The following is a 14,772-nucleotide window of genomic DNA, read 5'->3' as shown; positions in this document are numbered from 1 at the left end:
GCTTTACGAGTCGGAGGCCATTCCAATTTTCTACAATAATGATTGTCATCACTATATATACATCCGCTTTGAGTATTTATCCCTTCCTTGAAAGAACATGTACAGTGACAGAAGTATTTTATGGAAAATCAGTGTCGCCTGTGTATTGGCGAAAGAACGATGAAAATGCAAACGAGAATAATTCTCGCCGGGTGTTTTGCGATCATAATGTTTAACAATTTTGGTACAGGTGTCGAAGTTTCGTCAAAGATCGATTTCGATTCTAATGAAAATGAAGAGACATTAGCCAACCCCACCTTCAGCACGACTATGAATCCAAAAAAATCTATTAGTCCACCGGAATCAATTTTGCGTGCACCTAAATCATCGACATTCATCTGGGATCATGGAAGCGAGCTCGTAAAAGCAAGTGAACCGAGAAAAAGAAGGATCTATCCATCGTGCGTGAGTAACAGACGTCATAAAAAAATAATTACCCAGTCTCGCAAGTTGCGAGTTGATATTCAGTTTTGTACAAGACAAATAACACGAATGTTTTAAAGTTGCATCCATTTTTGAATAGTTATAACGTGTAAGTCACTTAGACATTAGACTTGTGCATTATGGCTATTTGGTTCCTCAAGAAAATAGTAATGTCACAAAGTAGTTGATTTGACAGCTTTACACTTTACATATATCTATAAAATAAAACAAAAAGTAATAGATAAAGTGTAGATTATGCAATAAAAAATAATTCTAAAATTAGATCTAACTTAATGTAACGCTTATGTTTAATTTAGACTAATTTTCTATTTTTCTAGTTATATATATAATATTCATATTTGCATTATATAAATTGTATAAGTTATGAAGTTAAATCAATAATTAGATATCAATCGTTTTTATCTTGCTGTGGGAAATAAAATTAAGAAATAATGCAATTTACTTGATCAACGAAGTCCAAAAAATATGCAAAAAACTTGACAAGTTAGAATATTCGTCAAGAATAATATTAATTCAAGTCTGTATTGCGCGATCATATATTAATGCTAGATATAAGCATTAAATTAAATTCAGTTTAAATCTAAAATTAAAATTAAATTAAAGCATTTAATATAATTTAAAAAGAAAATTATTTTTGTATTTGCATAATCTATTATTCATCTTTTAATTTTATGTATATCAAATGTAGAACCATTAAGCTATCAAATCAGCTACTTTGCAACGTTACAATTTCCTCGAATAACTAGTCGTGAATATTTATTACTGATACGTTTTGAATATACTCAAGATTAGTGCAATTTCGTGTGTTAATTTATGTGTGAAATATTCATGATATCGAGTATATAAATTTTATAAGTTAAAAATTCATCATTGTTGTATGAAGTTATATCAAACACATACTAATGAATATTATTTTATTATTAAAATAATTTAATAAAATAAATAATTAACCATATTAAAATAGACGTTAAACTAATGAATAAATGTGCTGTTAGATAATTATAAGACCCAATTTTATTTCTTTATTTTAACGTTTGTCTTATATTTAACACACTTAAATAATTTTCTCTAAGGACTCTTAATAGAATCCCGACCAAACATTATAAAAATTAATTATTTTATTCATATCAAATATTATCTCATTATTATACAAGAAAAATAATTATCATACAATATATCGATATTAAAAACTATTGCAGCTCTTTTAAGATAATGCGACAATTAACTTGTATTTCTTTGCAGGATGATTCGGCGAAACAACAAAAAATAATCAATAATATTCAAGTCGTTGTGAACAGCAACGATAGCGTACCAAACGAAGATTCTTGCGAACATGGTATATGTAATGTATCCGTTTCTTCGAAATCGGATAAAAATGGAAATATCGTCACCGAGGTGCATCTCAGCATTATCACGAAAGCAAAACCGAACATTAAGATCGATGATGTCCCGGTAATCAATGGTTTTCGAGGTATTAATGAGGATAAGCAACCAGTTTTTCATTCAATAAATTCGCCACGTTCAATGCATATGCATTTTCATCGCAACAATATTCCACAGGTGACAAAGTTTGTTATATAAGATTTACTGTCTTACTGTATACTGCATGAGAATTAATATTAGTGATTAAAACTTAGTTTTGACGATCTATAATTTGCATTTAAATTTTAGGTAAAAGTTTATTTATATACCATTTAAATACATTGTTTATTTTAAAATATTTAGTTTATTTTATATGGAGATGTATTTTGTGAGTTTTCGAATATTTTTTACAGCACATAAAATTCTAAACAAAATTTTATCTTTTTAACAGTTTGACATAAATTATATAAATCATCTAAAGTGAGTTTAAAAAATTTATTGTAATACTTCAATAGCTAAAATGTGTATTTTTTCCTATCGTAATAGATTCAAACTACTTATCAAGGATATGGTGACCCTTGGTATGGACGGACATTTCGACGGCCACAAATATATTGGAATTATCATTTTGGAGATCACGGTAACGTGGGATTTCGGGATCATAAAACATGGCCGCGAGATAAACCTATAGTCGATGATAAGATTGAACCACCGCTTAGTAAGACCAAACCCAGCGACGATACAACATTATAAAATAATTTATTAAATTGTAAAGTTTTTGTGATGTAAATATTGCTATACAAAATAATATTGGATCGTGTTATTAAGAACAATTTAATTGTCACGTAATAAAATTAAAAAATCATTGTAAAAGCGTCAAGAGTTTAATTTATGCATTACATAATAGATACAATAATATGAATATATTAAAGCAAGTAATTAAATGCAGAATAGTCGTCAAGAGAGTGTTATATGCATTCGATATTACTCAAATAGAATATAACACTAACGCAAGAAAGCTTATTGAGATTTTTAAATTTGTATCACAAGCGATTCTTGCTCGCGAACAGATAGTAAAAAAATCAAGCTATTAACAATTATAGAAAATCATATAAAAGTCATAACTTTAATTTTATAGAGAGAATCTATTAGTTCTAAGAAACTTGAGTATTTGTCTGGCAATCTTAAGGAAATATTTGAGTCGAAGTTTTGAAAATCCTCTGTCGCAATCTTATTTTTGTAACAATTTTGAATTATAAAATTTTATCATTATCATGATAACACCATATATAGCACGATAGTAAATTAATGATTATAAAAATAGGCTCAATCATGGCCGTAATTTAATTAATCGTGCACAGTGCGGTAAGCAACTCTCCCATTATCATTAATGCCAGTAACAGACGACTTATGATTAATCGGCTTGCCGTCCGGGCCGGTCTGGCTGGAGGAACTAGAACTAGCGAATACTCCGTAACTGTTACCCGATGGCGGAGGAAGATCATCAGCGAATCTGGACTCTATTCCTGGAGCAGCCTATGATGGCGAGATCGCCGGTAATAAAGACTATATTCAGAAGACTGCAATCTGATTGTGTGCAAAATGAAGCGTGTTAACTGGACAAGTTCTGTATTGCCGTTTTTTGGTGCTGTAATAACTCAAAGCGCAAGACTTACAGGACTGATCTGGCCAGTTTGGAAACCACCGTATGGGCCTAAGCCGATGCTGGCACTCGCCATCTGCGGTACGCCGCCACTGTAAGGATTCCCGTAATTTCCGTAATTAGGATCGTTGGCTAAACGATTGTGGAGATCCATATTTCTGTACAACATAAATTCCTGTTTACAATGTGCTTTACGAATCTATATGAATGACAACTTGCAATCGCATTTCAAAAGAATAATTATAAATATTCGATGCAAATGATTTTTCTTAGTCTGCAAAATCACGGACGATTCTTAAAGCAAAATAATACACGGGAAGAAACATCACCGAAAGCGTAAACAGCATAAAGTACAAAATTTTAGTAATCAATTATAGAAATAAGGCTGTTTTGATTATATAAAACACATAGATAAAAAGTTTTACTTTGAATTTAAAATAATTCAATAAAAATGTTCTTTGCACACTTGTTAAAAACAATCTAGAAGGACTCATTTAGACAGGAAAGAGATCTATTTTAATTGTGTAATAAACATGAAAAAAATCTCTGATGTATTAAATGTTAAAACAATACTGAGATTGTATAAGAGCAATTTTAAATGTAAATGATTTTACAAATATAACTTCGGGGAATTCCACTCGACTTAGTTATGCTTCGAAGTGTAAAGATCAATCATTTGCAACTTATATTACTTGGAGACTTACGCCTGATGTTGCGCCTCGATCTGCGCCTGAATTTGTTTAATCATGTCAAAAGTGGGGTCATTGAAATTAGGAAATTGCCCTGGGTAAAAGTATCCGGGTCCTGCGTTATTATACAACGGATCTGCGAAAAATAGAGTACATGATAAGATACAAATAACGACATATATATACAGCGTGAAAATCATGCACTTACATGCGATTATATTCAGTTATAAATCACATAAGTTTACATAGACTATCTAAGTATAAGTATACCTAAATAAATAAATAAATAAATACATAAATAAATAAATATATATATATATATATATAAATGTACAAACGCACGCGTATATAAATAAATAAATATATAAACGTCGAAAACTATTATCATCGACATTAGTCGTTTTACATAAATTACAATTCGGTTTGACAGAATATCATGCATTTAAAAAAAACACAATATCAGCACGACTTCGCCAAACAAATTTTGAAATACGTAATTCTAATATCTCTCTCCTTTGCCTTTGATATCCAATTGGTTTCATTTTTCTGCCGATCTTTTACAAACATCGAGAAACGTCTAAACCACAGCATGCAACCCCAATTCATTCATTATCCTCCAAAATTCTGAGTCAGTCTCCGTCCTTGGATTTTTGGGTTCATGCTCGTACCTCCGCCGAAGTTCTGGTTTGGCGAGTTATTCCTGTTTGGTGGATTATTCTGGTTCGGTGAGTTATCCTGAAATCCTCCTCGACCACCGAAAGATGGTGGTCCCGTCGGTGATCCCGGCGTGGGATATGACGGTGTGGGGTATGCCGGCGTAGGATATCCTGGTGTGGGATATGCCGGCGTAGGATATGACCCCATTGGATATCCCATTCCTGGATATCCAAAACTTCCGGTGGACGCGCCTGCGCCTGCGGACGCGTATCCTGGCCCGTTGTTTGTCCACGCATAGTTTGGATTATAACCTGGTATAGAGTTGAATCCTGGATAACCAAAATAGGGATCGAAACCTGGACCGCCAAAGCCGTATCCAGGAGCGCCAAAGTATGGTCCGGGAGCTGGCCCTTTGTCCTTAGATGGTCCAGGTTTCTTAGTGGAATCTTCGGGTTCGGGTTCGTCGATGTTCGAACGTGATTGAATGTTGTTTGGTTTCTTCGGCTCGGGCGTTGGTGTCGTGCTTTCTGGAGTTGTCGTGCTAGGCGTAGTAGTGGATGGGGTTGTTGGAGTAGTAACGGAAGTGGATGTGGGAGTACTGGCGGAGGTGGTGGTCGGCGTACTCGTGGGAGACGTCGCCTCTGTGGTAGTGGTGGGTGTAGTGGTTGGTTCGGTGGTTGTAGGTGTTGTTGGAGGTGTGGTCGATAATGGCGTGGTTGATGAAGGTGTGGTTGATGAAAGTGTGGTTGATGAAGGTGTGGTTGATGATGATGTGATCGATGATGGTGTGGTTGTGGGATCTGTTGTCGATGAGGTCGTTGTAGTTGCTTGATTGGTGGTACTCTCACCATTCGAATCATCGATTGCTCGCTTCAACCTGGACATCGCGACGAGACTGGCCGACGGTCTGTCGACGCGTAGTCCTCCATCTTCGAGAAGAAATGAAAACAGAAGAGCAAGTCTTTAACGAGATACTTTGTTGCTACTGAGATGAAACTCGTATGGTTGATGATTCTCGGCTACTGGTTGAAATAGCATTGTTAGTTGTAACATATGCCTTGTGACCATATCTCGGAATTCCATCACCAAAGACACGCAACAATATGCCAGATGTGTTACTAGTCACATTATAATGCTTAACATAACAGATAATGGATAACACTTAATAAATGTATTACTAATCACAATATTGCGCAAATAGTAATGTTTAATAAAGGTAATGATGGTGCTTAGATATACAACTTATAAAACACCGTATAACATAAAACGTTTTATAGGGACGTAAATATTATCGGAAAAACGATATTTAAAAGTCATTGATATAAAATATACGACAATTGAAATCCTGGTTCTTTAGTCCAGAATCTTAAACTGCTTATAATACTATCCATCGGTCTATTAAATTATAAAAAGCTTGTCAATTAAGATAAATTTTGTAAAAAAATTATGTTATCGCTTATTTCTCTTCAGCAAAACGTATAAGTAAAGAATGAATAATAATTAAATTATGCGCGATACGTGACATTAATCGTGAGATATTGAAGTTCTACAGTCACGTTAATTTGATAAACCACGTACTTACAGCATTTCTTTTTCGATAACATCCTGGCGTTCAAGATCACGTCCGAAAAGTAAATTGATTTTTATGCAATATGTTTTATCTTATCATCTCATCCTATATATTTATTAATATTATATATAAATATAGCTATTAAAATACTTTTAACTTACCTTTCTGTTATTCTATTATCTCTACTATAAATACACACATATTAAATTTTCATTTTATATTACAAAATGTGTTTCATTCCTCCTGTTTAAACAGAAGTAAGCACATTTTGATAAATCAATTAGCGCCGTATATTTTATATATTTATCAACATTATAGGAATAAGGGCTCATGCACAATGAGCGAAATAAGGAACAAGGAATTAAACATAGAGAGAATTCCGTCTTGAAAAGAGAGAAAAGACCGTGTCTTGAAAAAAATGCGACTATGAATTCTCTCTATGTTAAATTCCTTGTTCCTTATTCCTCTCATTGTGCATGAGCCCTAATCGTGTCGTGCGCGAGAGATTATGAGAAGATAGTGAAAAGAAAGTATCTTCTCATGAGTCAAGGTGAAGAACGAAATGAGGTCACGGTCTGCGAGCGTCAAATTATCTTCATTTGGCTAGCAGTTGTGTGAGCGGTTACGCATATGTTTATATGCGCAGGCGAGCATGCTGCATCATGGGACATCAATCTTGGTTATCATGATTAATATCGCTTATGCTTTTATAAATCGCGATAATTTATTCTTTTCTTTTTTCAAATAAAGAAATATTGTTAATATTAATAAATAACTAGTTTTAAAAAAGAAGGATAGAAACTAAATGTGCGTAAATTGTATCACGCAAATTAACATATTTGCATAAATTATCGTAAATTATTATAAATTGTCACAAACTACTGAAAAATGCTTGTTTAGTGGCCTATCGATGAGCCATCGGAATGTCTTTGCAAAGATTTTTAGCAAAATTTTAGACTGTTTGCAGAAAAATTAACGTCGTAAATAAAAAATTATCATCTCCATGGCGCCGCGGCGCCATTTATTTTTCAAAGTATCTCTTCTACAATCGTAATTTCTGAATGTTTATGTAAAAAGAAAATGTCAGCAGCCTGATAGCAAACCTGCTCTTCGGCGTTGATTAAAATCATGAAATTATATCCGCGTGTTATCGAATTCGTCGATGGAATTTTGCCGCATTTGCTAATCTTGCAATTATCTTGAAATTCCCGCGCACCGTCAGCTATTTCTACTTAAATGCACGACGTTGCCATTATGTAACTTAACATTAGCTTTAATTTTTATCAACCTTGATGTATGCAACATGCAATATCTTTTGAATAATTTTATTGGTTAACGATTAGCAGTGCAGAAGTAACTCGAATTTATTTACATATCGTATTGCACATCTGTTTGTACAAAACACTAAAAAGATTACCCGATAAAAATAGTTGAAAATGAGAAAAAAAGTGTTATTACGCATCGAATTTATGATTTCTTTTAAACTGCGATGAATATATTGCTTCCTAGTATGTAATTTATTTTTTGTTCTCATAAATGTTAGTATACTTGCTCTAGTAGCTAACATTTATAACAAAAAGTTAAAGAAAGAATATCTCACACAAAAATATTTAAATATTGTAATTTAATTGTGAATCTTAATTGCGGAAAACAATTAATGTCAGAATATTTAAGGTGTTCGAACATACAATATCACGTTAGTAAACAAGTAGAAAACTGTTAAATTCGCTCATGAGTGACAAAATAAAGCTTCACGATTGCTACTCACTTGCATAAGGATAACCATAAGGATAACCAAAGGCGGATCGGGCCTCCGTAAAGGATCCTAGGACAGCAATGAAAGCAACCAGCGCGAAGATCCTAATATCCATCTTTCTGATTGTATCGTCGATCAGTCGGCGAAGTAAGTCAACGAGGAAAAACTGAGAAATACTAATGCTTATGTATATTACTTGTTATTGATATATCACCACAGTATATCGCGTAAAGACCGAATGATCCTGATGTTGTCGCCGTCTGCGAAAGAATGACTGACTCAGCTGATGCCGCGATCATCTTATATAGCATTCACTCGTATCGGCACTTTATTACCTCCTAGCGTTACTCTTCCTTACGTTAGTGCGTTCACGCGAGAACTTCAAAAGAAATTCTTGTTACAGCAAGATTACTATGTAATGCAATTTATTATCGTCATTTTGGTAAAAATTTGCGAATAAAATAATTTCTCAATTTTATCATTTTATATTGCATTAAATAACAAAATATAAATATCTTTAAGGTATGGCTTTAAGGTATTGACGTATTTACTATCTTCTTCTTGTGTTGAAATTTTTTATATAGCTTTTGATTAAAAAAATGGATTATATTAAAGCTTATTTGTAAAAAATAAAAACCCAAAGATTTTTCTCATCTTATAGTTTGCAAATTGCCTATATAAGTCAGTAAATTGCTATAAAAAATTTATCTTTTGTTCTTAAATAATAACATTTTTCATAGATATGCCGAGATTTTAAATTAAAAATTTGTTTAGTAAGCAAGATCGATTAATAACATTTATATTTCTTTGTTTCTTTGTTTGATCTTTTCGCGTCTTTTCAATTTGAGATATTTGCTGCGAATTCTGCTTAGCTTAATAGAATGGAATTGCTCAGACCTTGACAGTGATCTTGTTCCCAGTATTATACCACGCAGCCCCAATTCTTGTTAAACTGTTTTTATTTGGGAAAAACACATGTTTTCAGTTCTATAACTTGCACCGCGATAACCCTGCGATAACAGCAGCGTAAGTAGGAAATAATCTTGGACGGCGGAAACGTTACTTTTGATTATCGATATGTAATCGCAGGATACATTCAATATCGGAATGATACGTTCAACAATGTACTGTAAAGGATTTTTCCATGTTGAGAAACCAGAACGTTAATTATATAGTTTTTCATTCACACGAGCTTTTAACGTGCACTTGCACTTATGAGACTCAAGTTATTGTATCCATACGGAATTGCAACGAATTAGAAAAACGAGGTATTTTTCCACAGTGTTTTCAACTGATACATGTAGATATATTTGTTTTATAGTTACACAGAAATCATCAGAGAATATATATATACTTTTACAATACTTCTAGATTATTTCATCAACATAGAATTTATTTTTCTATAATTTTCGATTTATTATTTCTTAATTTTTAGAACCTGACGACTTTCTAAATGATGTACATACAACATGTTTCATCACGTAATGCCTATCCCGGAAAGCTTTTATTTTTCAATTATGTATATCTCGGACGCTATTAATACTGATCGAAATAATCGATATGTTTTTCAATTTATTCCTTAGTCCTTACGATTGAAAGGAAACACAATAGATATTATCCAGACTTAGACAGTAAGTGTTGCTACTTAAAATATCTTTAATATCTCTTTAAGATATAAGAATATATTTCTCCGTGACCTATCACATTCTGCATAATCTGATTACAAGTAAGCTTCCTTTAATTGTGAAATCCATTGTACACTGCGCATATATTCATCGCCATCAATCATTCATTTTTTTCAGTGGTCGATATTTCATCCAATATCGCCATTAATAGCGACAATTTGCGCGTAATTGTTTTATAAATAATAATAGCCTGTCATTGGATGATCGCGGCCGGTTTCCACATCCTGCTAGATGTGATAATCGATCCAGGATAATCGCAAACGACTCCGTCGTTCTCTGATCCCCTTAAACCCGCGCCCGAAGCTCGAACGTGCATTTTCCAATCAATCGATCAGGGTAATCCAACAAACGATTGATTATCGGCTAGCAGCTAACAAATTAGTACCCTCTCAATTACATTCGCGGAACTTCTATGCGCAGTAGCGTCTATTCAAACGAATTATGGTCAGCATGAGTAAAATGTCTTAAACGCGATGCACCGCCTTTTACCCACGTTATTGTTGCTCGTTAGTCACGGCCCAACGTGACTCAGGCGCACATATCTTTTAAATAAGTGATAAAAATATTCCATTCTGTTCGAAAGATGGTGTAACGGAAAAATGTTAAAGAATCAACGTTAACGTTAATACCGCGACAAGCTGATATTATTCACATTACAGAGAAATTTGTATTTTTGTTTATAATATTATTACATTAATACATAAAGACAAATCTCTCTGTATAATGTTACGGAGTTATTTTCTATTTCCGAAAAGGACAAGTGTGCATAATTTCTTTCCTATTTATCTTTCAAAAGTAAAAGTGTTAATCATGTAATAAAAATAAAATTAAACTTCTCTTGAACGGATACTCTTAATTCGCGCAACAACCTTATCTATAATTTGTTGAGTTTTGAATAAATAAAAGCCTAGACATCCGAAAATCTTTCCCAACATTTTTCAATTGCTCGTAGCCTTGCTAGGTAAACTAAACTTTTTTCTTTTTTAAATAATCGAATGACGCGCCTGTTCGGGAAATACCCATCACGGAACTTGATTACCTTCTACGCAATAATCTGACAGCTGCTTTGCTCCTTCCTGACCGCCCCATTGTTTTCAAAAGTAAGATTCGTCTTCGAGTAAAGCAAGCGTGATTACTATGGACAAATGCGCATATATTTTGTATGTGGATTCTAATCTGTTTAAAGTCAAACTCTATGCAAAATTAAATTTATATAAAATATGTATACCTATATAAAATGTTTGCAAATTAAAACTATTGGAGAATGCAATCATAAAGTACTTTTAATGAATTGTGACAAGAAATTAAAACAATCTGCGCTTATAAATTACAAAACATTAAAAAGTAGAAGAAAATCCTGTACCGATTCATAATAAATACCGGAATATATAATTATTAATAAAAAGTATTTCCCCCAAAAATATAGCAACGTTTCATATTCATCAATAATGATTTCTATTAACTATAATCCAAAGCACAAATTAAGAAATGCGCAGTTGCATTCCGCAAAATAACGTTGGCCTTATATCTGCGTTTCAAGTTCGTTGTCAGAACAAAACATGTTTAACCTTGTTTGATCATCTGACTCATTAAGTATTTCGTATAGCCTTCTATTTAGATTTTATGACTCGTTATGCATTATTAATGACAGAAAGACGTGCCATTCTTTTTCTAAAGATCATCGACCTCAGCATATTCAGCCATTCTGACACTGTGATTAGCATTCAAATAATTCACATAACTTTCTTTTGCGGATACACTTAATTACGAGTAATCGATCGAAGAAACGAGTTCGCGTGTAATGCAATCAAAGATTACGTCAAAGAATTTAAATGCATTACAATTTTCTTTCCCGGATATTCGCCGCTGGCAGTGACGAATGTTTACGAAAAATGCAAGTTTCGTTATGCGAAACGTTTCGTAACAGATTCATTGTATATTATTCATTGTATACTTCTCAGTAATATACATACAATTCACGAGACGCGTTTTCACGGGATTTATCTGTTGCGCAGCAAACAGAGACTGACTGTGTACATTCGTTTTCTCATTATTCATAGAAAATTTTTAAAGATTGGAATTTTTATGAGCTTTCAGAAATTCTGGTAAGTGGTAAAAATATTCTTAATACTTTTTGAACCATTAGTGGATAACGTTTTATCTCTTTATCATGGTAATGTACTTATACATGCAAAGAAGTAACAAGAGTGGACCATTACCTTAGACAAAATATCTGAAGCTGATAGCAAAACTTATATTTGTTTGTTGATAGTGCGAGATTTATGTTTTTCCAACCTTATATAAGTTGTGAGTACTTAAGAAAACTCAGTAAAGTCTGTGTCTTGCTTAAGTACTTACTTCTACTTAGGTACTTGTCGTTCGAGAAATTCGTCAATCGAAATCATGAAGTGGTTTCTATTAGTGGCAATATTTGCGGTTGCGCAACATCAAGGGGTAACAGGTAATAGCAAATATATTTTGTTGTACTTTTTCTGTCGTGGTATATTACTCTATAATCTTTTGTATAATAATATAAATTATTTAATAAAAAATAGGCATGGTAAATTAATTGCTCACCGCTCTAAAAAAAGTACTAAAATAATTTAAAATTCATGTGATTGTTCAAATATCGTTTAAACAACTAAAAATTTGCGCGGTTGTTTATTAATATACAAGTAAAATATTATAAACACAAGATAATTTACGTCAAGAAAGATTTTGTTTGAATTTACGCGCCCACGAGGTGTCAGGAATATTTTCATATCTAATGCATGAATATTGTGTGAATCACACGAGTAACATCATAGATAAACAAAACGCAGAACGTAAGATATCGTATGCATTTTTGATAAACCGCAGATAAAGAGAATGCCGACAGATAAGTAATCGATTACGCATATGAGTATGCAATAATTATTAATTCTCGTGATTTATACGACCATATTGATAAATCAGAATAGTAATGTATCCGCTAAATATTCCGCGAGAAATGCCGCAAGCGGGAATATCTTTAATTAATCGTTAATTCTCTTCCTTGTATTAAAACAATGATATCTATTGTGCATACGAAATCCGATAAATAAAATCAAATAAAAATAATTTGTATCCCGGAGCACAAAGAAAAAGAAGAAAACGAAATTTTGTGTAAAAATATAAAATTTAATGTGTTAACGATTGATGAAACATGTATATGATTTTCTTCAACCTTTTAACTCATTTTACATAATCTATAAGATGGTCTATAAGATGATCTATAAGATCAATTTTTCAAGATAGAATTCTACTTTACACGCCGTGTATTTTATTATATAAGTGTATCTTAATACATATTTTATATATGTACATATTTATTCTAATAATTCAAATATTTTTTATACGAATAACGGCGAGGAAGCCACGTAAAATTATAAACAGAATTGAGTTATTTCATTTAATTCATCCTAAATTCTGACGTTAATTATAGATTACCTAAAAATGGCTATAAATTATGTAAACTATTAAAATTAATATAATTAATAGCTTCTTGTGTCGATTGTGTCTAACAATTGCTGGTTTTTATAGTTTCATATACACATGTCTGAGCTATAACATTTAAGCTGCATCTTTTTTCTTATATTACATAAACGACATTGCTGACCAATAATGCATTAAATATGGTTCGTAATGTATAAAATGCTAATTATAATGCATAAAATCTTAATTATAACGCCACTGTCACACAGCTCAATATTATACGTATAATAGTGATATTTTGAAAATTACATTTTTTCTTTCTTGACAAATTTTTGATAAATCTTTGGTAAATTTTTAATTGTATCTCCATTAGATAAAATTTAATAGAGATGTACATATTTTAGTAGTACATATTTCCTTTTTTATTTACAAAGAAAATAAAAATTAATATAAATATGTATCGTAATGTAGGTTTCCCCCGAAATGACTTCGACCACACAGAACGGCTTCGCGAAGAAACCTATACACTTGAAGATATAAAAACGAAATTAGAAGACTTGACCAAATCCCGTCCAAATTCATTAAGGAACGCGCACTCGACCGCATATGTTCCATTTGATGATCGAATTTTGACTAAAGCTGTCGATGATGTATCAAACGTATTAGGACGCGTTAAATCCAGTTTCGAACAGAGCATCTTGGGTTTGGAAAATATCGTCAAAAGTAAGTTTTTGAAATGTATAGGTACACAATACTATAAAAGATATATCTACCTACAATGAGTTCATTCTATCATGGAAAGAACAGTTTTGCTGAAGTATTTAAAAATTTAGCTAGATACAGATCTGAAAATAATTTTGTTGCACCATCAAAATAATTATAGTAGGTCGCTGAAGTATGATGATAATACTGTAAAAAATTTTTGACATTTTAACAATCAGTTTGAGTGTTCTACATAATATTTTGATGGTGCAACAAAATTATCTTCAGATCTGTATTTAGCTACATCACAAGCATCATTCGTCCTTGTTTAACATTTTTTTTAAACAACAAGGATCAAATGATCTAAGAGGGTTGCGAGCGTGAAGTGAAACACCCTTTATACATAAACAGGCACATAATAATTAAGAATTTGCTTTAATAGGCAAATATGAACAACTAAAAGATCTTGTTACAAAAGGCAAGGCTACAAAAGATCAATCGGGACTTGAGAATGTGGCATCAAGCGATAAAACACAAGTAAATACACCTCAAACAGCCTCTACACTGGACGAATCGGAAGTCAATCAGCAATCGCATATATCTAGTCGTTCCTTAGACATCCCATTAGTTGCTTCCGTTCGGAGTTACTTATCTGCCACTATAGAACGCATAAAATTAGGTTACCAGCGGATAAAAGAGATGACAAATTCCCAAAATGCCTTCAACGGTAAGTTTTTAAAATTTATACATAA

At 32.4% G+C, this 14,772-nt stretch overlaps 2 protein-coding genes and 1 long non-coding RNA gene across 4 annotated transcripts; 2 read left to right on the top strand and 1 right to left on the bottom strand.

The window, feature by feature from the left end:
* Window positions 1-105: 105 nt before the first annotated feature.
* Window positions 106-2,678, top strand: LOC139775154 (uncharacterized). Its single transcript, XM_071710944.1, has 3 exons — window positions 106-444; window positions 1,726-2,043; window positions 2,392-2,678. Exons 1-3 carry the CDS (start codon window positions 121-123, stop codon window positions 2,596-2,598), a joined length of 849 nt encoding a protein of 282 aa, XP_071567045.1. The 5' UTR covers window positions 106-120; the 3' UTR covers window positions 2,599-2,678.
* A 29-nt stretch (window positions 2,679-2,707) lies between these two features.
* Window positions 2,708-8,468, bottom strand: LOC139775143 (uncharacterized). 2 transcript variants are annotated; one of them, XM_071710925.1, is made up of 5 exons: window positions 8,193-8,467; window positions 4,866-5,783; window positions 4,213-4,333; window positions 3,522-3,666; window positions 2,708-3,381 (listed from the first exon to the last, which is right to left on the bottom strand). In XM_071710925.1, the coding sequence occupies exons 1-5, from the start codon at window positions 8,293-8,295 to the stop codon at window positions 3,193-3,195; spliced, it is 1,476 nt and encodes a 491-aa protein (XP_071567026.1). In that variant the 5' UTR covers window positions 8,296-8,467; the 3' UTR covers window positions 2,708-3,192. The 2 variants fall into 2 exon arrangements, with proteins under 2 accessions (XP_071567026.1, XP_071567036.1); XM_071710935.1 differs by having other exon boundaries at window positions 3,238-3,432; window positions 8,193-8,468.
* A 1,934-nt stretch (window positions 8,469-10,402) lies between these two features.
* On the top strand, window positions 10,403-14,741 carry LOC139772734 (uncharacterized). The gene is made up of 3 exons (XR_011718192.1): window positions 10,403-12,326; window positions 13,790-14,041; window positions 14,463-14,741. It is a non-coding gene; the product is annotated as an uncharacterized lncRNA (long non-coding RNA).
* Window positions 14,742-14,772: the final 31 nt, after the last annotated feature.

Source organism: Temnothorax nylanderi, unplaced genomic scaffold (genome assembly GCF_030848795.1).
Source record: "Temnothorax nylanderi isolate EJ_2023f unplaced genomic scaffold, tnyl_v1.0 TNYL_tig0004_pilon, whole genome shotgun sequence".
In the NCBI taxonomy this organism is placed as follows: Eukaryota; Metazoa; Arthropoda; class Insecta; order Hymenoptera; family Formicidae; genus Temnothorax; species Temnothorax nylanderi.
The sequence above is the reverse complement of the archived record's forward strand: the minus strand, read 5'-3'. Positions and strand labels throughout refer to the sequence as shown.